The sequence below is a fragment of the Ranitomeya variabilis genome, chromosome 2 (genome assembly GCF_051348905.1).
Source record: "Ranitomeya variabilis isolate aRanVar5 chromosome 2, aRanVar5.hap1, whole genome shotgun sequence".
Classification (NCBI taxonomy): Eukaryota; Metazoa; Chordata; class Amphibia; order Anura; family Dendrobatidae; genus Ranitomeya; species Ranitomeya variabilis.
In genome coordinates, this window is record NC_135233.1 from 94802132 (window position 1) to 94828153 (window position 26022).

General features: G+C 45.1%; 1 protein-coding gene across 8 annotated transcripts in view; it reads right to left on the minus strand.

The window, feature by feature from the left end:
* LOC143804537 (protocadherin Fat 4-like) overlaps window positions 1–26022 on the minus strand; it is a 285900-nt gene that overhangs the window by 60146 nt on the left and 199732 nt on the right. For 6 of the 8 annotated variants that reach the window (XM_077282725.1, XM_077282729.1, XM_077282728.1 and 3 more), the window contains one exon: window positions 14839–14931. The exons of the other annotated variants lie outside the window; for them this stretch is intronic. In XM_077282725.1, the coding sequence (XP_077138840.1) occupies window positions 14839–14931 (93 nt within the window). The remainder of the gene's footprint in view (window positions 1–14838; window positions 14932–26022) is intronic. 8 annotated transcript variants of the gene reach the window in all.

The window sequence follows — 26022 nt, forward strand, 5'->3', positions numbered from 1 at the left end:
GTGTGGCGGGAATCTCTGTTATGGTTACCCCAATGACCAGGGGAATAAAAATACAAAACGGACTAGCTCTCGGGTGATGGAAACTAAGGTCGACCGTGACCTGAACCTGACCCAACACTTACAGTAGCCGGGGGATGTACCTACGATGCCCTAGACACCACGCGCCAGCCGGAGATCTAACTACCCCTATAAGAGGAATATACAGGCCTGCCTTACCTCCAGTGAGGAACCCCAAAAGATGATAGTAGGCCCCCACAGATATTGACGGTGAGTTCAGAGGAAATGACATACGTAGGATGAACAGCAGATTTAGCACAGTGAGGTCCGCTTACTAGATAGCAGAAGGACAGGAAAGTGTTACTTCACGGTCGACCTAAAAATCACTATTCAAAAACACCATCCAGAAATTACTTTAAACTCCAGTGACAACTCATGCCACTGGAGTAGTAATTTTCTGTCCACAAGAGCTTCCAGCACTGAAGAGTCACATTGCAGATAGCTGGACAAAAATAGCAAAAACAAGAAACAAAATTCAACTTAGCTGAACTGGAACTTGAGGCAGGTGAATGCAACAGAATGCTACTAGCACATTGTTGGCCGGCATATGACTAACAGCCAAGCAGCCTTAAATAGGAAACTCCCCTAGAGGGTGGCGACAGGTAATCAGAGATGGAGGAAGGCACATAGGAGGCACTACCATAACAGACCACCGGGGGAGCCCACAAACCGAATTCACAACAGTACCCCCCCCTTAAGGAGGGGGCACCGAACCCTCACCAGAACCACCAGGGCGATCTGGATGAGCACTATGAAATGCACGAACCAAATCAGGAGCATGAACATCGGATGCTGTCACCCAAGAATTATCCTCCTGGCCATAACCTTTCCACTTAACCAGATACTGAAGTTTCCGTCTGGAAACACGGGAGTCCAAGATCTTTTCCACCACATACTCCAATTCACCCTCAACCAACACAGGAGCAGGTGGATCAGCAGAAGGAACAACCGGTACCTCATACCTCCGCAATAATGACCGATGGAAAACATTATGGATATTAAAAGATGCTGGGAGGTCCAAACGAAAGGACACAGGATTAAGAACCTCCAGAATCCTATAAGGGCCGATAAACCGAGGCTTAAACTTAGGAGACGAGACCTTCATAGGAACAAATCGAGAAGACAGCCACACCAGGTCCCCAACACAAAGACGAGGACCAATACGCCGATGACGATTAGTGAACTGTTGAGTCTTCTCCTGGGACAACTTCAGATTGTCCACAACCTGTCCCCAAATCCGATGCATCCTATCAACCACAGCATCCACTCCAGGACAATCCGAAGACTCCAATTGACCGGACGAAAACCGAGGGTGAAACCCTGAATTACAAAAAAATGGAGAAACCAAAGTGGCAGAACTGGCCCGATTGTTAAGGGCAAACTCTGCCAATGGCAAAAAGTCAAGCCAATCATCCTGATCAGCGGACACAAAACACCTCAAGTAAGTCTCCAAGGTCTGATTAGTACGCTCAGTCTGGCCATTAGTCTGAGGATGGAATGCAGACGAAAAAGACAAATCGATACCCATCCTGGCACAGAACGTCCGCCAAAATCTAGACACAAACTGAGTACCCCTGTCAGACACTATATTCTCAGGAATACCATGCAAACGCACCACATTCTGAAAAAATAGAGGAACCAACTCAGAGGAGGAGGGCAATTTGGGTAAAGGTACCAAATGAACCATCTTGGAAAAACGATCACAAATCACCCAGATGACAGACATCCTACGAGAAACCGGAAGGTCAGAAATAAAGTCCATAGAGATGTGCGTCCAAGGCCTCTTAGGAATAGGCAAGGGCAACAACAACCCACTGGCCCTAGAACAGCAGGGCTTGGCCCGAGCACAAACATCACAAGACTGCACAAACATGCGCACATCTCGAGACAAAGAAGGCCACCAGAAGGACCTAGACACCAAATCCCTGGTGCCAAAAATTCCAGGATGACCTGTCAACGCGGAAGAATGAACCTCCGAGATAACTCTACTGGTCCAATCATCAGGGACAAACAGTCTACCAGGCGGACAGCGATCAGGCCTATCCACCTGAAACTCCTGCAAAGAACGCCGCAGGTCTGGGGAGACAGCTGACAATATCACCCCATCCTTCAGGATGCCGGTAGGTTTGGAATCACCAGGCGAGTCAGGCTCAAAACTCCTAGAGAGGGCATCCGCCTTCACATTCTTGGACCCAGGCAGATATGACACCACAAAGTTAAATCGGGAGAAAAACAACGACCAGCGCGCCTGTCTAGGATTCAGACGCCTGGCCGACTCAAGATAAATTAGATTCTTGTGGTCAGTGAGGACCACCACCTGGTGTCTAGCACCCTCAAGCCAATGACGCCACTCCTCAAACGCCCACTTCATGGCCAGAAGTTCCCGATTTCCCACATCATAATTTCGCTCAGCGGGCGAAAACTTTCGGGAGAAAAACGCACATGGTCTCATTACTGAGCAGTCAGGATCTTTCTGCGACAAAACTGCACCTGCTCCGATCTCCGAAGCATCCACCTCAACCTGGAACGGAAGTAACACATCAGGTTGGCGCAACACAGGAGCGGAAGAAAAGCGGCGCTTAAGCTCTTGAAAGGCCTCCACAGCCGCAGAGGACCAATTAGCAACATCAGCACCCTTTTTGGTCAAATCAGTCAAAGGTTTAGCAATGGCAGAAAAACCCGCTATAAATCGGCGATAGAAATTAGCAAAACCCAAGAACTTTTGCAGACTCTTCAAAGAAGTAGGTTGCATCCAATCACAAATGGCCTGGACCTTGACAGGGTCCATCTCCATAGATGAAGGGGAAAAAATATATCCCAAAAAGGAAATTCTCTGAACTCCAAAACTACACTTTGAGCCCTTTACAAAAAGAGAATTAGCTCGCAAAACCTGAAAAACTCTCCTGACCTGTTGAACGTGAGATTCCCAGTCCTCCGAAAAAACAAGAATATCATCCAAATACACAATCATAAACTTATCCAGATATTCACGGAAAATATCGTGCATAAAGGACTGAAAAACGGAAGGGGCATTTGCGAGACCGAAAGGCATTACCAAATACTCAAAATGGCCTTCAGGCGTATTAAATGCGGTCTTCCACTCATCTCCCTGCTTAATCCGCACCAAATTATACGCACCACGTAGATCGATCTTAGTGAACCACTTAGCCCCCTTTATACGAGCAAACAGATCAGTCAGTAAAGGTAACGGGTACTGGTATTTAACTGTAATCTTATTCAAAAGTCGATAGTCGATACAAGGTCTCAATGAACCATCCTTTTTACCTACAAAGAAAAATCCTGCCCCTAGTGGAGACAACGAGGGGCGAATATGACCCTTTTCCAAGGATTCTCTGATATACTCCCGCATAGCAGTATGTTCAGGTACAGACAAATTAAACAAGCGACCCTTAGGAAACTTACTACCGGGGATCAATTCAATAGCGCAGTCACACTCTCTGTGAGGAGGGAGAGAATCAACTTTAGGCTCTTGAAAGACATCATAAAAATCTGACAGAAATGCTGGGATCTCAGAGGGAGTAGATGAAGAAATAGGAACCAAAGGTGCATCCCCATGAATACCCCGACATCCCCAGCTCAACACAGACATAGATTTCCAGTCCAAGACGGGATTATGAATCTGTAACCATGGTAATCCAAGCACTAAGACATCATGTAGGTTATATAATACAAGGAAACGAATAATCTCCTGATGGTCTGGGGTAAGACGCATAGTCACTTGTGTCCAATATTGTGGTTTATTGCTAGCCAAAGGTGTAGAATCAATACCCTTCAGGGGAATAGAAACTTCCAATGGCTCCAAATCAAACCCACAACGCTTGGCAAAGGACCAATCCATGAGACTCAGAGCGGCGCCAGAATCCACATAAGCATTCACAGTAACAGATGATAAGGTACAAATCAATGTCACGGACAAAAGAAATTTTGACTGCAAGGTACCTGTAGAAAAAGATTTATCAACCTTTTTATCAACCTTATTTATACGTTTAGAGCATGCTGATATAACATGAGCTGGATCTCCACAGTAGAAGCACAATCCATTTTTGCGCCTGTAATTTTGACGTTCGCCTCTAGACAAAACACGATCGCATTGCATATGCTCTAATGCCTTTTCAGAGGTCACCGCCAAATGGTGCACAGGTCTTTGCTCAGAAGACACCGCCATATGGTGCACAGGTTTTTGCTCAGAAGATACCGCCATATGGTGCACAGATTTTTCCTCAGAAGACCCCGCCATATGGTGCACAGATTTGCGCTCCCGCAAACGCCGATCAATCTGGATAGCCAATTTCATGGCATCATTCAGACCTGCAGGCACAGGGAACCCCACCATGACATCCTTCACGGCATCAGAGAGACCTTCTCTGAAATTAGCTGCTAAAGCGCACTCATTCCATCTAGTAAGCACCGACCATTTACGGAATTTCTGGCAGTATATCTCAGCTTCATCTTGCCCTTGGGAAAGAGCTATCAAGGCTTTCTCAGCCAAAATCTCCAAATTAGGCTCTTCATAAAGCAACCCCAAAGCCTGAAAAAACGCATCTACATTTAACAACGCAGGATCCCCTGGCGATAATGCAAATGCCCAACTTTGTGGGTCGCCGCGCAGTAGAGAGATAACAATTTTAACTTGTTGAGTATGATCACCAGCAGAGTGAGATCTCAGAGACAAAAACAATTTGCAATTTTCTCTGAAACTCAAAAACCGGGATCTGTCTCCGGTAAAGTATTCAGGCAGAGGAATCTTAGGTTCAGACATTGGAGCACGTATAACAAAATCTTGTAGGTTCTGTACTTTTGTCGCAAGGTTATTCAAACCTGCAACTAAACTCTGTGGATCCATATTCAAATGGGTGTAACCCAAGCATTCAGAGGTTAAGAGGAGAGGAAGAAAAAAAAAAAGGCTGAAGACTGCAGTTTAAGCAAGGAATACAAATGATCAAACTAAGGTGCACTTTCAAACACAGAAAAAAAAAAAAAACCTTTTCTCCTCCTTCCTGCTTTAGTGCATATTTTAACACATAGATTTTTTACAGGCCGGCCAAACTGTTATGGTTACCCCAATGACCAGGGGAATAAAAATACAAAACGGACTAGCTCTCGGGTGATGGAAACTAAGGTCGACCGTGACCTGAACCTGACCCAACACTTACAGTAGCCGGGGGATGTACCTACGATGCCCTAGACACCACGCGCCAGCCGGAGATCTAACTACCCCTATAAGAGGAATATACAGGCCTGCCTTACCTCCAGTGAGGAACCCCAAAAGATGATAGTAGGCCCCCACAGATATTGACGGTGAGTTCAGAGGAAATGACATACGTAGGATGAACAGCAGATTTAGCACAGTGAGGTCCGCTTACTAGATAGCAGAAGGACAGGAAAGTGTTACTTCACGGTCGACCTAAAAATCACTATTCAAAAACACCATCCAGAAATTACTTTAAACTCCAGTGACAACTCATGCCACTGGAGTAGTAATTTTCTGTCCACAAGAGCTTCCAGCACTGAAGAGTCACATTGCAGATAGCTGGACAAAAATAGCAAAAACAAGAAACAAAATTCAACTTAGCTGAACTGGAACTTGAGGCAGGTGAATGCAACAGAATGCTACTAGCACATTGTTGGCCGGCATATGACTAACAGCCAAGCAGCCTTAAATAGGAAACTCCCCTAGAGGGTGGCGACAGGTAATCAGAGATGGAGGAAGGCACATAGGAGGCACTACCATAACAGACCACCGGGGGAGCCCACAAACCGAATTCACAACAAATCTCCCTAGAGGCCAGAGCATCCTTCACGTGGTCAGCCAGCCCCCTCCAAAACATAGGGATGAGGGCTTTATCCGACCACTCCAGCTCAGATGCTAGGGTGCGGAAGTGGAAGGCAAAATGGCTGACCAAGGACGAGCCCTGAGTCAATGCCAACAGTTGGAGCGCCGTATCATGGGTGACTCAAGGTCCTAAGAAGAACTGTTTCAGAGTGCTCAGGAACAGCGGAGCACTCTGCACCACATGATCACCACGCTCCCATAGCGGTGTAGCCCATTCCAACGCCCTGTCCGACAGGAGAGACACAATAAATCCCACCTTTGCCCGCTCTGTAGGGAAACGTGCGGCCAGGAGCTCGAGGTGTATAGAGCACTGACTCACGAAACCCCTACAAGATTTACTATCACCAGAAAATTTCTCTGGCAGCGGGAGACGAGATAGAGTTGGAACAGGGGTGGCAGTGGACAAGGTTGCTGCAGCCGCGCTAGCAGCCTGAACAGCAACTGTGGTAACATCCACAGCTGCGGTTGTGTGCTCGAGAGCCGCAAACCTACCCTCCAACTGCTGGATGTACCGCAAGGATTGCTGTTTGTCCGCCATTTACTAGCCAGACCCTGGCGATAGTATTCTGTTAGGGTTGGGGGAAGGCATCAAATATATATATATATATATATATATATATATATATATATATATATATATATATATATGAGATGGTTGGTGAGTTTGCAACCCGGGGTCCACCGTGCAGGAGAGAAACATGCTGCTGGTAATAGGCGGTACTATATGGCGGTATTAGCGAACTCTTTTACTTCACAGATTCGCTAGAATAACAAGATGCTGTGCCCTGTTAACCTCACAGAGGAACACAGCTACCAAACAGAGCAAAACTGTGGTCATGCAGTTAGAACAGCAGACAAACAACTCCTCACCGGAGGTGCCGGTATTATAGGGGCTTATTTCAGCAAAGGCCCTGAATCCAAACATACAAACTCCTCACCGGAGGTGGCGGTATTCTAGGGGCTTATTTCAGCCAAACCCTGACCACATACAAGCATGACCACACTGGCGCTGAGCTCTTTAACATTGGTTTGATACTAGCGCATGGACAAGGACCTTCCTAGTGGTCCAACAGGAACCGCTTCAGGACCCAATGGGAGGTCGTCCAATGGGCATGCCCAGTATGGGAAAAGCAGGACTTAGTCCCAGAAAGATCTTCTAGCTGTTGATCAGCGCTGACTACAAAGGCAGAACCTGGAAGAACAGTAGTAACCATTCGCCCAGTATCAGCTCGAGTCAGACGCTGGGACCGACGTCTCCGCTGAGCAGGCTCCACTGCGGCTGGAGAAGAATGGGAGACCGCAGCGCAGATGGTTCGAGATTCCCCCTGTGCAGAGGCAAGAACTCGACCGACACCTAACACTGTCTGATGAAAGGAGCCATTCATTTTTATTATCCATTCATGTGCAAAATGTATCTTTTACATCTTTGTAGTCCATCCCAGCTTTGTGCAAGCCCACAATTTTGGTGTCCTTAGACAGCTCTTTGGTCTTGGCAATGGTAGAGAGGTTGGAATGTGGTTGAGTGTGTGGAGCGGTGTCTTTTACACTGGAAACAAATTTAACCAGATGCAATTAATACAGGTAATGAGTGTAGAGTAGGAGGTTTCCTATGCAGTGGACTGGAAACCACGAAAATGGCTGCTGGCCGGGGCGGCGCATGCACAGATGGAGATCTCAGCTAGGAAACCATATAAATGCAGGGGCTTTCACAAGATGTCGGCAGAGCCCCCACAGCACCGAACACCAGCAGCACCGCAATGCACACCCAAACACCCCCTCATCCCAGCCTGCAGCAACGCTCCAATCTTTTCTCCTCCAGCGGCGACCTGAGACCCTGCTTCACAGCAGCCACCACTCCTGGTAAGAAATAAGACACATGGATTATAAGAAGCACCACCATTTCATTAAAAAAAAAGGGTTTTTTTCCTATTTTCCTCCTCAAAATTTGGGGTGCATCATATAATCCGTTGCGTCTTATAATCCGCAAAATACGGTATGTAAAAAATCATACTATGTGATTTTCTGGATTTTATTTTTAAGATTCAGTCTTTCACAGTTGAGGTGTGGCTACGATAAAAGTTACTGACCCCTCCATTCTTTGTAGGTGGTAAAATCTTGCAAAATCGGCAGGGTATCAAATACTTATTTTCCCCACTCTATGTGGGCTTGTTTTATGACAAACAGTTCTGCCATTGTTTTTTGTCATTTATATATTTTTTTATTACAATTTTGCAATAAAAAAACAAAAACTGTATTGCATGATGCTATCTTCTCCTTATTTAAATAATATACTCTAAAATAAGCTTGTCAATAATACCTTTGCAAAAAGATGGTGCTATAGTGAGAAGCGTTTTATATATAGTATACCTGTTCCGAAAACATTCTATACAATTGGAGTTTGGAGGATTTTTTAATATATTTTTTTTAAATGAGCTGTATTGCTTGCCCCCGATCACTGTGGTATAAAAAATCCAGCAGGTAGCGGGCGGTCAATCAGCATGACGTCTGCAGTGGCGCTCCATCGACAGAGCAGAGTGGAAGAGGAAGATATGCTTTGTTGTGTGGTCAAATGAAGCAGTAGAACTGTCGGTAGGAGCACTCTGTGACTGCTCTGAGTCGGCAGAGATTGGCGTTGGGCAGTACAGGTAGGTACAACTACTTGCCTGTAGGATCTTAGCCCCCACCAAAGTCTCGGATAACCCTTTTAACAATATGCAAAAATTATTCATGACAATAATCTAGGTCCAGTTTGACTGGATGTGAAAAGACACAAACACAAAAAATTGGACCTAATTATAAAAATTATAAAATCTTAGTTGCTAGAAGCTAAAGATTAGGCGTCTCAAAAAAAGGACATTGGTAGATAATGGGTAACAGTGTGAGGGAGGTAGAAATGTGTGAGGAGACTATTGAGGGGAATAGTGTGAGGAGATAGTACCATACGAGTCACATATTTTGTGCAGGGGGTTATAGTGAACATCAATAATTTATTCAGGGGCTCAGAATAGGGCAGAGATTTTTATTAAGAAGCATTATAATGACACTGCTATTTTTAAGGGCATCGTGTCCAGATGTGCTGCAGAAGACCGGAGAAGAGACGGCTGTTTCTGTGAAAAGTCATCATGAAGTCTGGACAAGATGAAGAAAAGAAAGAGAACAACTCCAATAAGACACAACATCATCGATAAGGTACCTGGATGTAAATGTTTATGTGTGATCCTGACCGCATCTCACCAGTATTGTGGTCCATGTATGGTCCACAGTCTGATAATGACTGATAACAACATCCAGCATCTTGTTACCATTGTTAAGAACATACTGGGAATTGAAGGTTCATGTGATATAAATGTATATGGGGCTGACTGGACATTACAATTCATGTACAGTGAAGGAAATAATTATTGGATCCCTTGCTGATTTTGTAAGTTTGCCCACTGACAAGGACATTAACAGTCTATAATTTTAAGGGTAGGTTAATTTTAACATTGAGAGATAGAATATCAAAAATAAAATCCAGAAAATCACATTGTATAAATTATATAAATGTATTTGCATTTTGTAATGAGAAATAAGTATTTGATCCCTCTGGCAAATAAGACTGAATACTTGGTGGCAAAACCCTTGTTGGCAAGCACAGCAGTCAGATGTTTTTTGTAGTTGATAATGAGGTTTGCGCACATGTCAGGAGGAATTTTGGTCCACTCCTCTTTTCAGATCATCTCTAAATCATTAAGCTTTTGAGGCTGTCACTTGGCAACATGGAGCTTCAACTCCCTCCATAAGTTTTCTATGGGATTAAGGTCTGAAAACTGGCCAGGCCACTCCATGACCTTACTGTACTTCTTTTTGAGTCAACCCTAACAGGCTAATTAAGGTCTGAAACCTTGGTAAAAGTTATCTGAACACACAAATCTCCAAGGATGCCCAAACTTTTGCATCAGCCAATTTTTGTTTTTTAAATTTTTAAAATGTAAAAAATTACAATATATTTTTTCCCCCTAAAATACAAAGGAAATGTGTTATCTTTAACTTTAGGCCTTTTAGAGATCATTTTATCTTCAACTTGCTTAACTGTTTACAATAAAAGTAATTTTGACCAGGAGTGCCCATACTTTTACATGCCACTGTAATCACAGTCCTCCATCATAATACCTTTCTACTTGTTCTATAGTGGGCTCCTCGGTAACTTCACTCATTTGGACTTGTGCAATATCCTTTTTTGTAGTATTCAAGAAAAAAAAAAAAAACAGGCAGAGATGCTTACCTGTCTAAATGGGCCTCAATACAAATGCACTAACAGGGTACAGCGGACCCATGTAAAATGGCAACTGCACAGGTGCAATAATACCAAATGAAACAGCCATCCTTCAATCAGGGATTGGCAGTGTGGCACTCCAGTGCAAAAAAATATAATCTGTATGTGGCAATGTTCACACAAGGAATGCAGAGCATCTGGTTCTCAGCCTATTAATGACGCCCTATGGCGGGCTGCCCAGTGCTAACTATAATGCATCCTGTGTGATCAGAGGTCCATTTGGGCCCCACTGCACCCCAAAAAAATGGTTCTGTAGACTGTGGCCTCTGTTCACACAGGATGCATTATAGTTAGCACTGGGCAGCCCGCCATAGGGCGTCATTAATAGGCTGAGAACAAGATGCTCTGCATTCCTTGTGTGAACATTGCCACGTACAGATTATATTTTTTTGCACTGGAGTGTATTATTGCACCTGTGCAGTTGCCATTTTACATGGGTCCGCTGCACCCTGTTAGTGCATTTGTATTGAGGACCAGTTAGGCAGGTAAGCATCGCTGTCTGTTTTTTTTTTTTCTTGAATATTGGAGGATTTTTTCCTCTTTTTGTGGCTTTTTTGTAGTATCACTGCAGAATACAAAAATTAAGAATTACTGGAGCTTTTGCACAGACCTGCCCACATTGCAAAGTCAAAAACTGGTCATTGTCTGATGAAAGGAGCTGTTCATTTTTAATATCCATTCATGTGGAAAATGGATCTTTTACATCTTTGCAGCCCATCACAGCTTTATGCAGGTCAACAATTTTGTCCCTGCTGTCCTTCGACAGCTGTTTGGTCTTGGCCATGGTGGAGAGGTTGAAGTGTGGTTGAGTGTGTGGACAGGTGTCTTTTACACAGGAAGCAAGTTTAAACAGGTGCAATTAATAGAGGTAATGAGTGCAGAGTAGGAGGCTTATTAAAGAAAAACTATCAGGTCTGTGAGAGACAGAATTCTTGCTGGCTGGTAGGTGATCAAATACTTATTTCATGCAATAAAATGTAAAAAATCATACATTGTGATTTTCTGGAGTTTATTTTTAAGATTTTGTCTCTCACAGGTGAAGTGTACCTACGACAAAAATTACCTGTCCACTTGCAAAATCGGCAGTGTATCAAATACTGTATATACTCGAGTATAAGCTGAGATTTTCAGCCCACTTTTTTGGGCTGAAAGTCCCCCTCTCGGCTTATACTCGAGTCATACCCAGGGGTCAGCAGGGGAGGGGGAGCGGGGGCTGTCTAATACTCACCTGCTCCTGGCGCGGTCCCTGCATGTCCCTGCTTCCCCGCGCGGCAGTTTCTTCCTGTAGTGAGCGGTCACATGGTACCGCTCATTACATTAATGAATATGCGGCTCCACCTCCCATAGGGGTGGAGCTACATATTCATTACTGTAATGAGCGGTAACGGTGACCGGTCACTACAGGAAGAAAATGCGGCGCCGGGGAACAGACGTGAAGGGACCTCGCCGGGAGCAGGTGAGTATGATGGGGTCAGTGCGCGATATTCACCTGGTCTTTGTTCCACCGTTGGCGCCGCTGTGTCTTACGCAGTGACGCTCAGGGCAGAGGGCGCGGTGACGCGATTAGTGCGCGCCGCCCTCTTCCTGAACATTGGTGCAGAGGATGGGAAGTCACAGCGGCGGTCAGCGGTGGAACGGGGAGCAGGTGACTATAGCAAGTGCCGGGGGCCGGAGAGGTGAGTATGTAATTTTTTTATTTTTTTAATCGCAGCAACAGCATATGGGGCAAATATCTGTATGGATCATCTTATGTGGCCATGTGCAGCATGATATGGGGGCAAATATCTGTATGGGGCATCTGTATGGGGCCATGTGCAGCATGATATGGGGGCAAATATCTGTATGGAGCATCTTATGGGGCCAGAATCCACATTTGTGGAGCATTATACGGGGCATATTTTAATATGGAGCATCTTATGGAGCCCATCATAAACTGTATGGAGCATTATATGGGGCTCCTGATTCAATATGGATATTCAAAAACACTTAACCTACTGATGTCTCAATTAATTTTACTTTTATTGGTATCTATTTTTATTTTTGAAATTTACCTATAGCTGCTGCATTTTCCACCCTAGGCTTATACTCGAGTCATTAAGTTTTCCCAGTTTTTTGTGGCAAAATTAGGGGGGTCGGATTATACTCTAGTATATACGGTACTTATTTTTCCCACTGTATGTGGACTTGTTTTATGCCATTGTTTTTGTCATTTAGATTTTTTTTACAATTTTGCAATAAAAAAAACTAAAACTATTTATGCAAAAAATCATATTTTAATAACCTTTACAAAGTGCATTTATTTTCAATTTGCATGATGCTATCTTCTGCTTATTTAAATAATATACTCTAAAATAAGCTTGTCAATAATATCTTTGTAAAAAGATGGTGCTATAGTGAGAAGTGTTTTATAAATAGTATACCTGTTCCGAAAACGTTCTATATAGTTGGAGTTTTTTTTGTTATTTTTTTAAGTAAACTGTATTGCTTGCCCCCGACCTCTGTGCTATAAAAAATTCAGCTGGTAGCGCGCTGTCAATCAGCATGACGTCGGCAGTGATGTTCCATCGACAGAGCAGAGTAGAAAAGGAAAAGATGCTTTGTTGATGTGTGGTGAAATGAAGCAGTATAATTGCCTGAAGGAGCCGTCTGTGACTGCTGTGAGTCAGCAGAGATCTGTGTTGGGTAGTACAGGTAGGTAGAACTATTTGCCTGTAGGATCTTATCCCCCACCAAAGTCTCGGATAACCCTTTTAACAATATGGAAAAATTATACATTACAATAATCTAGGTCCAGTTTGACTGGATGTGAAGACACAAAATACTGTAAAGCAAGATTTGGGTATGGATTTAGCTTGTTGGGCAAGTCCCCTATTTTGCTTTTGGAAAATACAAATTGCAAAAAATTTGTAAAAATATGTAACTAATTAATTCTTTTCTAACCAAGTTTTCAAGTAAAGCCTTACCTCTTGTTCTCGTCTCCAGTAATAAGCTCAAATGTTTAATTAAAATTTTTGGTTTGCAGAAATTTAATTCTTCCATTTTTATCAACATCAATATTTCATGTCTTACATTATATCACCATAATAACAAAACAAATTGGTTATCATTTAGATAAATAACGCACATCTTTTTTAATTTTCGACTGAAGTCATCAGGTGGTCTTAGTTTTATGATAAATGAGTCTATCATGTTTTTTTGTGAAAGTGTTAAAAATGACAAACAAAAAGTAGATTTGTTTTTTCTCAACCTCTTAACCCCTGGAGATTTTTGGTTTTCGCTCCCCTTCTCCCCAGATCCATAACTTTTTTATTTTTACGTCAATATGGCCATGTGAGGGCTTGTTTTTTGCAGGACGAGTTGTATTTTTGAACAAAACCATTGGTTTTACCATGTCGTGCACTAGAAAACAGGAAAAAAATTCCAAGTGTGGTGAAATTGCAAAAAAAGTGCAATCCCACACTTGTTTTTTGCTTGGCTTTTTTTATTAGGTTCATTAAATGCTAAACCTGACCTGCCATTATGATTCTCCAGGTCATTACGAGTTCATAGACACTAAACATGTCTAGGTTCTTTTTTATCTAAGTGGTGAAAAAAAATTCCAAACTTTGTTAAAACAAATTGCACCATTTTCCGATACCCATAGCGTCTCCATGTTTCATGATCTCGGGTTGTGTGAGGGCTTATTTTTTGCGCGCCAAGCTGACATTTTTAATGATACTATTTTGGTGCAGATGTGATCTTTTGATCGCCTGTTAATTCATTTTAATGCAACGTCGCGGCGACAAAAAAACGTAATTTTGGCATTTTGACTTTTTTCTCGCTACGCCATTCAGCGATCAGGTTAATTCTTTTTTTTATTGATACATCGGACAATTCTGAATGTGGCAAAACCAAATATGTGTATTTTGATTTTATTTTTATTGCTTTATTTTGAATGGAGCTTGTTTTTAAACTTTTGGCATGCTTCAATAGTCTCCACAGGAGACTAGAAGCTGACACATTCCGATCGGCCCTGCTACATAGAGGCACTGTTCAGATCGCCTCTATATAGCAGATTTACTCACTTGCTATGAGTGCCGACCACTGGGTGGCGATCACAGCAAGCTGGCACTGATAACCATAGAGGTCTCCAGGACACTTCTGGTTGTCATGCCAACACATCGGTGATCCACAATCACCTCACCGGGTCACCAGTGTGCGTATTTCTGGCCCGATGGCCGGATGCGCAATTTAAATGCCGCTGTCAGAGTTTGACAGCGGCATTTAACTGGTTAATAGCTGTGGGTGGATCGTGATTCCACCTGCGGCTATTGCGGGCACATGTCAGCTGTTCAAAACAGCTGACATGTCCCTGCAAAGATCTGGGCTCACCGCCGGAGCCCACATCAAAGGGAGGGTATCCGACATCGGAGAACTAAGGAGTTAAACACACCATTTTGCTTGTAATTTTATGTTCTATTTACATCATGTTATTGTATCCTATTGTTTCATATGGTCATTTACCTCGAATATATAAAAAGCATTATTCATATGTATGCTATATGTTTTTTTACATTGTTTTAATGGTGTATTGCTTTCAAAATTTGACAAGCAATAGACATTTCAAGCTTACCCATAATCTTTTTTAGAAGCAGCCGAAGCACCACTTGCTTTTATTTTAATTAAACCCTTACTTGCTGCTTTGAAGCTCTTCTGGGAAGTTGTTCTGCAATGAGTAAAAATATGAATATAATAAAGCATCAAAATAGTGTATTTGTTGTAAATTTGAAATAAGAAAGCCAAGGGGGAAGAGGATGAAGATCATCTCTGACACACTAGTGGAAGAGGTAGTCGACTCTGATATGGCTCAACGTGATTGTCTCGCTTTCATCACTGATGTACCTTTGGAAGATCCTGACCTAATGTTTTTTACAGATGGAACAAGGTATGCAGGCCAGGAAAGTCGTTTCCACACTGGTATAGCAGTATTCACGGAAGATACTGTACTCCTAGCAAAACCACTTCCTCCATCCGACTCTGCACAGGAGGCAGAACTACGAGCCTTGACAGAAGCATGCAAAATGTCTGCTCAACGCAAAGCTACAATATATTCTAGTGGACCAAACTATGGACCAAACTGGAGGCCAAGAGACTTCATCACAGCTAATGGAACGCGTGTCAGACACCACAAAGCCATACAAGAACTGATGGAGTCCTTATTAATGCCATAAAGAGTTCCCGTGGTAAAGGTAAAGGCGCACACTGGAGGAACCTCAACGGAAGCAGTGGGTAACAGACTGGCTGATGATACAGCGAAAGAAGCAGCAATGCCATCGCTTGACACAGAAACATCTCATCTGTACTTTCTAATGGATCCGGAAACAGAGGAAAAGAAACAATCCTGGGAGAAGATCCTTTTGACACTCCAGAAGCAAGCATCCAAAGAAGAAAAGGAAAAATAGACCCAAGATGGAGCCATACAGGATGAAAGACACCTAATGATGAACAAAGGAAAACCCTGCCTATCAAGAGTTCTCTACCCTATGGTGGCCAAATGGGCCCATGGCACAATTCACCAGTCCAAGATCAAGATGCACAATCTTGTGAGACAGTACAAACATGCACCAGGCTTCTGAACAGTAGCCACAAATGTCACAAAAGGATGTCTTGTCTGTGCCTGCTGCAATCCAGGAAAAACAGAAAAGACATGTCAGAAGTGCACACCCAGACCCCTATACCCAGGTACGGACTTGGCCTGAAATTCAGTTCTGGCATTTGAAAACACACAGGCCCACATTGTCCCCGTCCCCATGAACCAGATGGGATATATTACTAATATGACCATGGATGGAGGAAAGGAAGATTTTCTACAAGACCAATATTTCTAATGATACTTGTGGCCTGTTGGGGTAAGTGACGGAGTCAGCAACTTTGCGCTCCATCACAACAGTATGGGTATCTTGAGAACACCGATTCTGTTAGCAACGTTGCAGACAAGGCAGCCCATGACCAGACAGGCCCTTCGCTAGAATAGTCCAGATGGCCAGTCTGGCCCTGCCTATGCCCTTTTCCAGGGCATACAGATAGACCACATCCAAATGCCGCACTCAGGGGGTTTGCTTATGCCTTTGTGGTGGTAGATATATTCTCAGGGTGGCCAGAAGCTTTTCCAGTGAAAAATCAATCAGCAAAAACCACTGCAAGGAATATTCTCTCTGTGTGCAGGTATGGGCTCCCAGAGACCATAGAAAGTAACCAAGGGCTTGCGTTCACAGCCAGTCTCACAAAGGATATATGGGAAGCCTTAGGGACAGAGTTAGCCCTACGCACGCAATACCATCCACAGAGCAGTGGCAAGGTTGAGAGGTTAAATGGGACACTAAAAGGTAAAATGCTCAATGAGACAGGGAAGCCATGGCATGAGAGCCTTCCCCTTGCACTGTTTAGTGTCAGACACATACCAGCTGGTCCAACCAAACTTAGCCCATATGAGATCCTGTTTGGAAGTGTGTTGTGAATTCCGTTCTCGGGCTCCCTCCTGTGGTCATGAGTGGTACTGTGTGAGTTTGTTCTTGGGCTCCCTCTGGTGGCCTTTAGCGATATGGCTGGGCTCAGCTGCTTCATTTCCTTCTATGCTGGGCCTATTTAACTCACCTGGACCTTCATTTGTTGCCTGCTGTCGGTGTATTCAGTCCTGATTCTCAGCTCTCCTGAATATTCCTTGTGACCAGTCTCCTGCTGGAGAAGCTAAGTTTGCTTGTTCATTTTGCTCATTATTTCCTTGAAAACGTTTCTCAGTATATGATGAGTTCAGTCCAGCTTGCTTTTATGTGATTTTTTGCTTGCTGGTTAGTTCTGGGGTGCAGAGTGCGCCCCTCACATCGTGAGTCGGTGTGGGGGTTCTGGTATTCTCTGCGTGGTTTATTTTTGATAGTTTTTGTACTGACCGCACAGATTCCTATCTATTTTCTGTCTATCTAGTGATAGCGGGCCTCATTTGCTAAACCTGTTTCATTTCTACGTTTGTATTTTCCCCTTAACTCACCGTTATTATTTGTGGGGGGCTGTCTATAACTTTGGGGTTATTTCTCTGAGGCAAGTGAGGTCTTTGCTTTCTCTCTAGGGGCAGTCAGTTTCTCAGGCTGTGACGAGGCGTCTAGGTTTTCAGGTAACGCTCCACAGCTGCCTTTAGTGTGTTTGGATAGGATCAGGATTGCGGTCAGTATAGCTTCCACATCCCCAGAACTTGTCCTAACATTCTGGTTATATGTATCAGGTCAGTTTTGAGATCCTACCACCGGATCATAACAGTACAGCAGGCCACAAAGTGTTAATGCAGCAGAAGAGGGAGAAGAGAAATCCTGAAGTCATTTTTTTTTTTCTTCTCTGCACTGTGTTTAGTCTCTCTCCTCCCCTTAATCTCTGGGTGGTTCTGAACTCAGCTGCAGATATGGACATTCAGCGTCTGTCTTCTAGTGTGGATCATCTCACTGCAAGGGTACAGGGCATTCAGGATTATGTAGTCCGCAGTCCTATGTCAGAGCCTAAAATACCAATTCCTGAGCTGTTCTCCGGAGATAGATCTAGTTTTTTGAACTTTAAGAATAATTGTAAGTTATTCCTTTCTCTGAGTCCTCGCTCCTCTGGTGATTCTGTTCAGCAAGTTAAAATTGTTATTTCTTTGTTACGTGGTGACCCTCAAGATTGGGCATTCTCTCTGGTGCCAGGAGATCCTGCATTGCTAAATGTGGATGCGTTTTTTCTGGCGCTTGGAGTGCTTTATGAGGAACCTAATCTGGTAGACCAAGCAGAGAAGGTTTTGCTGGCTCTCCCTCAGGGTCAAGATGAAGCAGCGGTTTATTGTCAGAACTTTAGGAAGTGGTCTGTGCTCACTCAATGGAATGAGTGCGCCCTGGCGGCGATTTTCAGAAAGGGTCTTTCTGAAGCCCTTAAAGATGTTATGGTGGGGTTCCCCACGCCTGCGGGTCTGAATGAGTCAATGTCTTTGGCCATTCAGATTGATCGGCGTTTGCGGGAGCGCAAACCTGTGCACCATCTGGCGGTATTTTCTGAGCAGAAACCTGAGCCTATGCAATGTGACAGGATTCTGACCAGAGTTGAACGGCAAAACCTCAGACGTCAGAATGGGTTGTGCTTTTACTGTGGTGATTCTACTCATATTATCTCAGAGTGTTCTAAGCGCACAAAAAGGTTTGCCAAGTCTGTCACCATTGGTACTGTACAACCTAAATTCATTTTGTCTGTTCCTTTGATTTGCTCTCTGTCTTCCTACTCAGTTATGGCCTTTGTGGATTCAGGTGCCGCCCTGAATTTGATGGATTTGTCATTTGCCAGGCGCTGTGGTTTTATCTTGGAGCCTTTACAATTCCCTATTCCACTAAAGGGAATTGATGCTATGCCATTGGCCAAGAATAAACCTCAGTACTGGACCCAAGTGACCATGTGCATGGCTCCTGCACATCAGGAGGTGATTCGCTTTCTTGTGCTACATAATTTGCATGATGTTGTAGTCAGTAGCGTAGCTACTGGGGGGGCAGAGGGGGCCATCGTCCCGGGCCCTGTCACATGAAGGGGCCCTCCGGGAGCCAGGGCCACTTCTGTGAGGAGGCAGAACACCGCATAGGAGCAGAGCAGTGTAATGTCTGCTCCTATCTGACGGAGACTCTGCAGGCTGCCTATTAGCACAGTGTCGGCTGCAGAGTCTCCCCCCTGCAGTGAATGGTTTCGCCTGTGTCTGACCTGATCATGAAGCTTTCCCTGGCTGCAGTGCTTTTTCACTCTGTGCACGCTGGGATTGGCTCAGGCACGCTGGGTCCTAGTGCCCACACCGTGCATTTCACTTACTTCCTGGTCCTGCCTGCAGTGCAAACTTCATCAGTAAGTGGGGATGGAACTTATTAGGTTTATTTAATTCAGGTATGTCACTGAGACCGTTGGGGTATTGGGGGGGCTGAAAGTGGGTGAGGGGGGACAGGACACTGAGGGGTGAATGTGAGACCATGGGGGTATTGTGAGGGCAGAAGGTGGGTGAGGTGGGACAGGGCACTGAGGGGTGGATGTGAGATGATGGGGGTAATGAGGCTGAAGTGGGGGAGGGGAGACAGGTCACTGGGGGCTGAATATTATAATGTTTAGTTATGATATTATATGTACTCCATCACGTAATATTTGCAGTCTGGGGAGGCTGGAGATGGGGGGGGGGGGGGGGTTAGGGGGCTATTGATACGTACCACCTGGGTCTTTTATGAGTATTAGTATAAGGAGCCCCCATACAGTAACCAAGAGCTGCATCACATTTACAGCACCACTCCAGCATTATATTTTATTTCATTGCTGGAGCGGTGCTGAAAATCCGCGTCCCCTGCCCCCTGTCTGATACTCGCCTTCTGGCGTTTTCATCTGTTTTAGTCTCCGCTCAGCTCCGTCTCCTGCACTTTGTGGCCTGCCCGAGGCTCCAGTGTTTCATGGAGCAGCGCAGAGGTCACTAATCAATGTGAGTCTATGGGAGCCTTGTTCTGGCCTGTCTCTCACTGTCAGGCTGTGTGCACACAGTGCGGATTATCCGCTGCGGATTCACAGCAGTTTTCCATCTGGTTTACAGTTCCATGTAAACCTATGGAAAACCAAATCCGCAGTGCACATGGTGCGGAAAATACCAAGCGGAAATGCTGCGTTGTATTTTCCGCAGCATGTCAATTCTTTTTGCGGATTCCGCAGCGTTTTACACCTGCTCCTGTATAGGATTCTGCAGGTGGTAAAATGCAGGTGAAATCTGCACAAAATCACAGGAAATCCGTGGTAAATCCGCACACGAATCCGCAGCAAGTGCACATTGCCTCATAGTCTTACATTGAGCACTTGTGACGTAGCTTCTAACTTCTGGCCAGTCAGAAGCTGCGCTCACAAGTTTGAGCCGCGGCACTGCAGCAGTGCCACAAAATAGTGAATACGCCGGAGGATGAGTAAATGACCGGGGCATCCAAATCATGACAGGGAGCTGCGGGTCCATCATACTGTGTATAAGGGAGCTGCGGGCCCATCATACTGTGTATAAGGGAGCTGCGGGCCCATCATACTGTGTATAAGGGAGCTGTGGGCTCATCATACTGTGTATAAGGGAGCTGCGGGTCCATCATACTGTGTATAAAGAAGCTGTGAGTCCATCATACTGTGTATACGGGAGCTGCGGGCCCATCATACTGTGTATAAGGGAGCTGCGGGCTCATCATACTGTGTATAAGGGAGCTGCAAGCCCATCATACTGTGTATAAGGGAGCTGCGGGCCCATCATACTGTGTATAAGGGAGCTGCGGGCTCATCATACTGTGTATAAGGGAGCTGTATGCCCATCATACTGTGTATAAGTGAGCTGCGGGCCCATCATACTGTGTATAAGGGATCTGCAGGCCCATCATACTGTATATAAGGGAGCTGTGGACCCATCATACTGTGTATAAGGGAGCTGCGGGCCCATCATACTGTATATAAGGGAGCTGCAGGCCCATCATACTGTGTATAAGGAAGCTGCGGGCCCATCATACTGTGTATAAGGGAGCTGCGGGTCCAGCATACTGTGTATAAGAGCTGTGGGCCCATCATACTGTGTATAAGGGAGCTGCAGGCCCATCATACTGTGTATAAGGGAGCTGCGGGCCCATCATACTGTGTATAAGGGAGCTGCAAGCCCATCATACTGTGTATAAGGGAGGTGCAAGCCCATCATACTGTGTATAAGGGAGCTGCGGGCCCATCATACTGTGTATAAAGGAGCTGCGGGCCCATCATACTGTGTATAAAGGAGCTGCGGGCCCATCATATTGTGTATAAGGGAGCTGCGGGCTCATACTGTGTATAAGGGAGCTGCGGGCTCATCATACTGTGTATAAGGGAGCTGCAGGCCCATCATACTGTGTATAAGGGAGCTGCAGGTCCATCATACTGTGTATAAGGGAGCTGCGGGCTCATCATACTGTATATAAGGGAGCTGCGGGCCCATCATACTGTGTATAAGGAAGCTGTGGGCCCATCATACTGTGTACAGGGGAACTGTGGGGGACATCATACTGTGTATAAGGGAGCTGCGAGCCCATCATACTGTGTATAAGGGAGCTGTGGGCCCATCATACTGTGTATAAGGAAGCTGTGGGCCCATCATACTGTGTATAAGGAAGCTGTGGGCCCATCATACTGTGTACAGGGGAACTGTGGGGGACATCATACTGTTTGATGGGAGCTGCAGACCCATCATACTGTGTATAGGGAACTTTGAAGGCATATTGTGCATATGGGAGCTGTTGGCCCATTACACTGTATATAGGGGAGCTCTGGGGGGCATTATACTTTCTATAGTGGAGTTCTGTCAGCAGTATACTGTGTATAGGGGAGCATTGGGCTCATACTATCTATAGGGGAGCAGTGGGATCATACTGTGTAGAGAGGAGCAGTGGGAACATCATACTGTGTAAAGGGGAGTTATAGAATCACCATACTGTGTATAGGGGAGCTGTGGGGGCCTTAGACTGTGTATAGGGAAGCTTTAAGCTCACCATACTGTGTATAATGGAGCAGTACATGAGGGAACTTAGGGGACATTATTAAATGTAAAGTGGGCACTTAAGCATCATTGTTATAGGGGCACTCAGAGTATTGTGACCATCAAAGTTGCATATTGTCACTATATGGTGGTAAAGTCAATGTTCGTTTTTGTATATAGATTTATTTTCAATAACAGTGCGGTCATATTCTAAGGTTCCCCTATATTCACAATTAGAGTGCTCAACCGTAGCTGTAATCAGGGTTAACTGGTTAGGGGCCCACTCAGATGTTTCGCCCCCCCTAAGTTGAAACCCTAGCTACGCCTCTGGTTGTAGTGTTGGGTCTGCCATGGCTGCAGGCTCATAATCCAGTCCTGGATTGGAAAGCAATGTCTGTGTCAAGTTGGGGTTGCCAGGGAATTCATTGCGATGCTCCTTTGGTGTCAATTGCTTCTTCTACTCCTTCTGAAGTCCCTGAATTTTTGTCGGACTACCAGGATGTATTTGATGAGCCCAAATCCAGTGCCCTACCTCCTCATAGGGATTGTGATTGTGCTATAAATCTGATTCCTGGTAGTAAGTTCCCTAAGGGACGACTTTTTAATTTATCTGTACCAGAACATGCCGCTATGCGGAGTTATATAAAGGAGTCCTTGGAGAAGGGGCATATTTGCCCGTCCTCGTCCCCTTTGGGTGCGGGGTTCTTTTTTGTGGCCAAGAAGGATGGTTCTCTGAGACCCTGTATTGATTATCGCCTTCTAAATAACATCACGGTCAAATTTCAGTACCCCTTGCCACTGTTGTCCGATCTGTTTGCCCGGATTAGGGGGGCCAGTTGGTTCACCAAGATAGATCTTCGAGGAGCGTATAATCTTGTGCGCATAAAGCAGGGCGATGAATGGAAAACAGCATTTAATATGCCCGAAGGCCATTTTGAGTACTTGGTGATGCCTTTTGGGCTTTCTAATTCCCCCTCTGTGTTTCAGTCCTTCATGCATGACATCTTCCGAGAGTATCTGGATAGATTTATGATTGTGTACCTGGATGATATTTTGGTCTTTTCTGATGATTGGGAGTCTCATGTGAAGCAGGTCAGGATGGTATTTCAGGTCCTGCGTGCCAATGCCTTGTTTGTGAAGGGCTCTAAATGTCTCTTCGGAGTCCAGAAGGTTTCCTTTTTGGGCTTTATTTTTTCTCCTTCTAATATTGAGATGGATCCAGTCAAGGTCCAGGCTATTTATGACTGGACTCAACCTACATCTGTGAAGAGTCTTCAGAAGTTCTTGGGTTTTGCTAATTTTTACCGTCGCTTCATCACTAATTTTTCTAGTGTGGTTAAGCCTTTGACGGATTTGACCAAGAAGGGTTCTGATGTGACAAAATGGTCTCCTGCGGCCGTGAAGGCCTTTCAGGAGCTGAAACGTCGATTTTCTTCGGCTCCTGTCTTGCGCCAGCCCGATGTCTCTCTTCCCTTTCAGGTCGAGGTTGATGCTTCTGAGATTGGAGCAGGGGCTGTCTTGTCGCAGAGAAGCTCTGATGGCTCTGTGATGAGACCATGTGCTTTCTTTTCAAGAAAGTTTTCGCCTGCCGAGCGGAATTATGATGTTGGTAATCATGAGTTGTTGGCAATGAAGTGGGCATTTGAGGAGTGGCGACATTGGCTTGAGGGGGCCAAGCATCGTGTGGTGGTCTTGACGGATCACAAGAATTTGACTTATCTCGAGTCTGCCAAACGGTTGAATCCGAGACAGGCTCGATGGTCGCTGTTTTTCTCTCGTTTCAATTTCGTGGTTTCATATCTTCCGGGTTCGAAAAACGTGAAGGCTGATGCCCTTTCTAGGAGTTTTGTACCTGACTCCCCGGAAGTTTCTGAACCGACTGGTGTCCTCAAAGAGGGGGTAATTTTGTCTGCCATCTCTCCTGATCTGCGACGGGTGTTGCAGGAGTTTCAGGCCAATAGACCTGACCGTTGTCCACCGGAGAGACTGTTTGTCCCGGACAGATGGACCAGTAGAGTTATTTCCGAGGTCCATTTTTCGGTGTTGGCGGGTCATCCTGGGATTTTTGGTACCAGGGATTTGGCGGCGAGGTCCTTTTGGTGGCCTTCCTTGTCGCGGGATGTGCGTTCCTTTGTGCAGTCCTGTGGGATTTGTGCTCGGGCCAAAACTTGCTGTTCTCGTGCCAGTGGATTGCTTTTGCCTTTGCCTGTCCCAAAGAGGCCTTGGACGCATATTTCCATGGATTTTATTTCAGATCTTCCTGTCTCTCAGAGGATGTCTGTCATCTGGGCTGGGTGGTTTGTGATCGTTTTTCTAAAATGGTCCATTTGGTACCTTTGCCTAAGCTGCCTTCCTCCTCCGATTTGGTGCCACTGTTTTTTCAGAATGTGGTTCGTTTACATGGTATTCCGGAGAACATTGTGTCTGACAGAGGATCCCAGTTTGTGTCCAGATTTTGGCGGTCCTTTTGTGCTAAGATAGGCATTGAATTGTCTTTTTCGTCGGCCATCCATCCTCAGACGAATGGCCAAACCGAACGAACTAATCAGACCTTGGAAACTTATTTGAGATGTTTTGTTTCTGCTGATCAGGATGATTGGGTGACTTTTTTGCCATTGGCTGAGTTCGCCCTCAATAATCGGGCTAGTTCTGCTACTTTGGTTTCACCTTTCTTTTGCAATTCTGGTTTTCATCCTCGTTTTTCCTCGGGTCAGGTTGAGCCCTCTGACTGTCCTGGGGTGGATTCTGTGGTGGATAGGTTGCAGCAGATTTGGAACCATGTGGTGGACAATTTGACGTTGTCCCAAGAGAAGGCTCAGCGCTTTGCTAACCGCCGTCGCTGTGTGGGTCCCCGACTTCGTGTGGGGGATTTGGTGTGGTTGTCTTCTCGTTATGTCCCGATGAAGGTTTCCTCTCCTAAGTTCAAGCCTCGTTTCATCGGTCCTTATAGGATTTTGGAAATCCTCAACCCTGTGTCATTTCGTTTGGACCTCCCAACATTGTTTGCCATTCATAATGTGTTCCATAGGTCATTGTTGCGGAGATATGTGGTGCCTGTGGTCCCTTCTGTTGATCCTCCTGCTCCTGTCTTGGTCGAGGGGGAGTTGGAGTATGTGGTGGAGAAGATCTTGGATTCTCATATTTCGAGACGGAAGCTTCAGTACTTAGTTAAATGGAAGGGCTATGGTCAGGAGGATAATTCCTGGGTTGTCGCCTCCGATGTCCATGCGGCCGATTTGGTTCGTGCCTTTCATTCGGCTCGTCCTGATCGGCCTGGGAGCTCTGGTGAGGGTTCGGTGACCCCTCCTCAAGGGGGGGGTACTGTTGTGAATTCCGTTCTCGGGCTCCCTCCTGTGGTCATGAGTGGTACTGTGTGAGTTTGTTCTTGGGCTCCCTCTGGTGGCCTTTAGCGATATGGCTGGGCTCAGCTGCTTCATTTCCTTCTATGCTGGGCCTATTTAACTCACCTGGACCTTCATTTGTTGCCTGCTGTCGATGTATTCAGTCCTGATTCTCAGCTCTCCTGAATATTCCTTGTGACCAGTCTCCTGCTGGAGAAGCTAAGTTTGCTTGTTCATTTTGCTCATTATTTCCTTGAAAACATTTCTCAGTATATGATGAGTTCAGTCCAGCTTGCTTTTATGTGATTTTTTGCTTGCTGGTTAGTTCTGGGGTGCAGAGTGCGCCCCTCACATCGTGAGTCGGTGTGGGGGTTCTGGTATTCTCTGCGTGGTTTATTTTTGATAGTTTTTGTACTGACCGCACAGATTCCTATCTATTTTCTGTCTATCTAGTGATAGCGGGCCTCATTTGCTAAACCTGTTTCATTTCTACGTTTGTATTTTCCCCTTAACTCACCGTTATTATTTGTGGGGGGCTGTCTATAACTTTGGGGTTATTTCTCTGAGGCAAGTGAGGTCTTTGCTTTCTCTCTAGGGGCAGTCAGTTTCTCAGGCTGTGAAGAGGCGTCTAGGTTTTTAGGTAACGCTCCACGGCTGCCTTTAGTGTGTTGAATAGGATCAGGATTGCGGTCAGTATAGCTTCCACATCCCCAGAACTTGTCCTAACATTCTGGTTATATGTATCAGGTCAGTTTTGAGATCCTACCACCGGATCATAACAGAAGTGCTCCCAGGCTAGGATTGTACTTCCCACAGCAGTTGTCTATGCAATATGACACTTTGACTAAGTTTGTGTTTGAGATGATCAAACACCTAACTAAAATACATTCTCAAGTTTTTTCATCCATCCCAGATCCTGAGG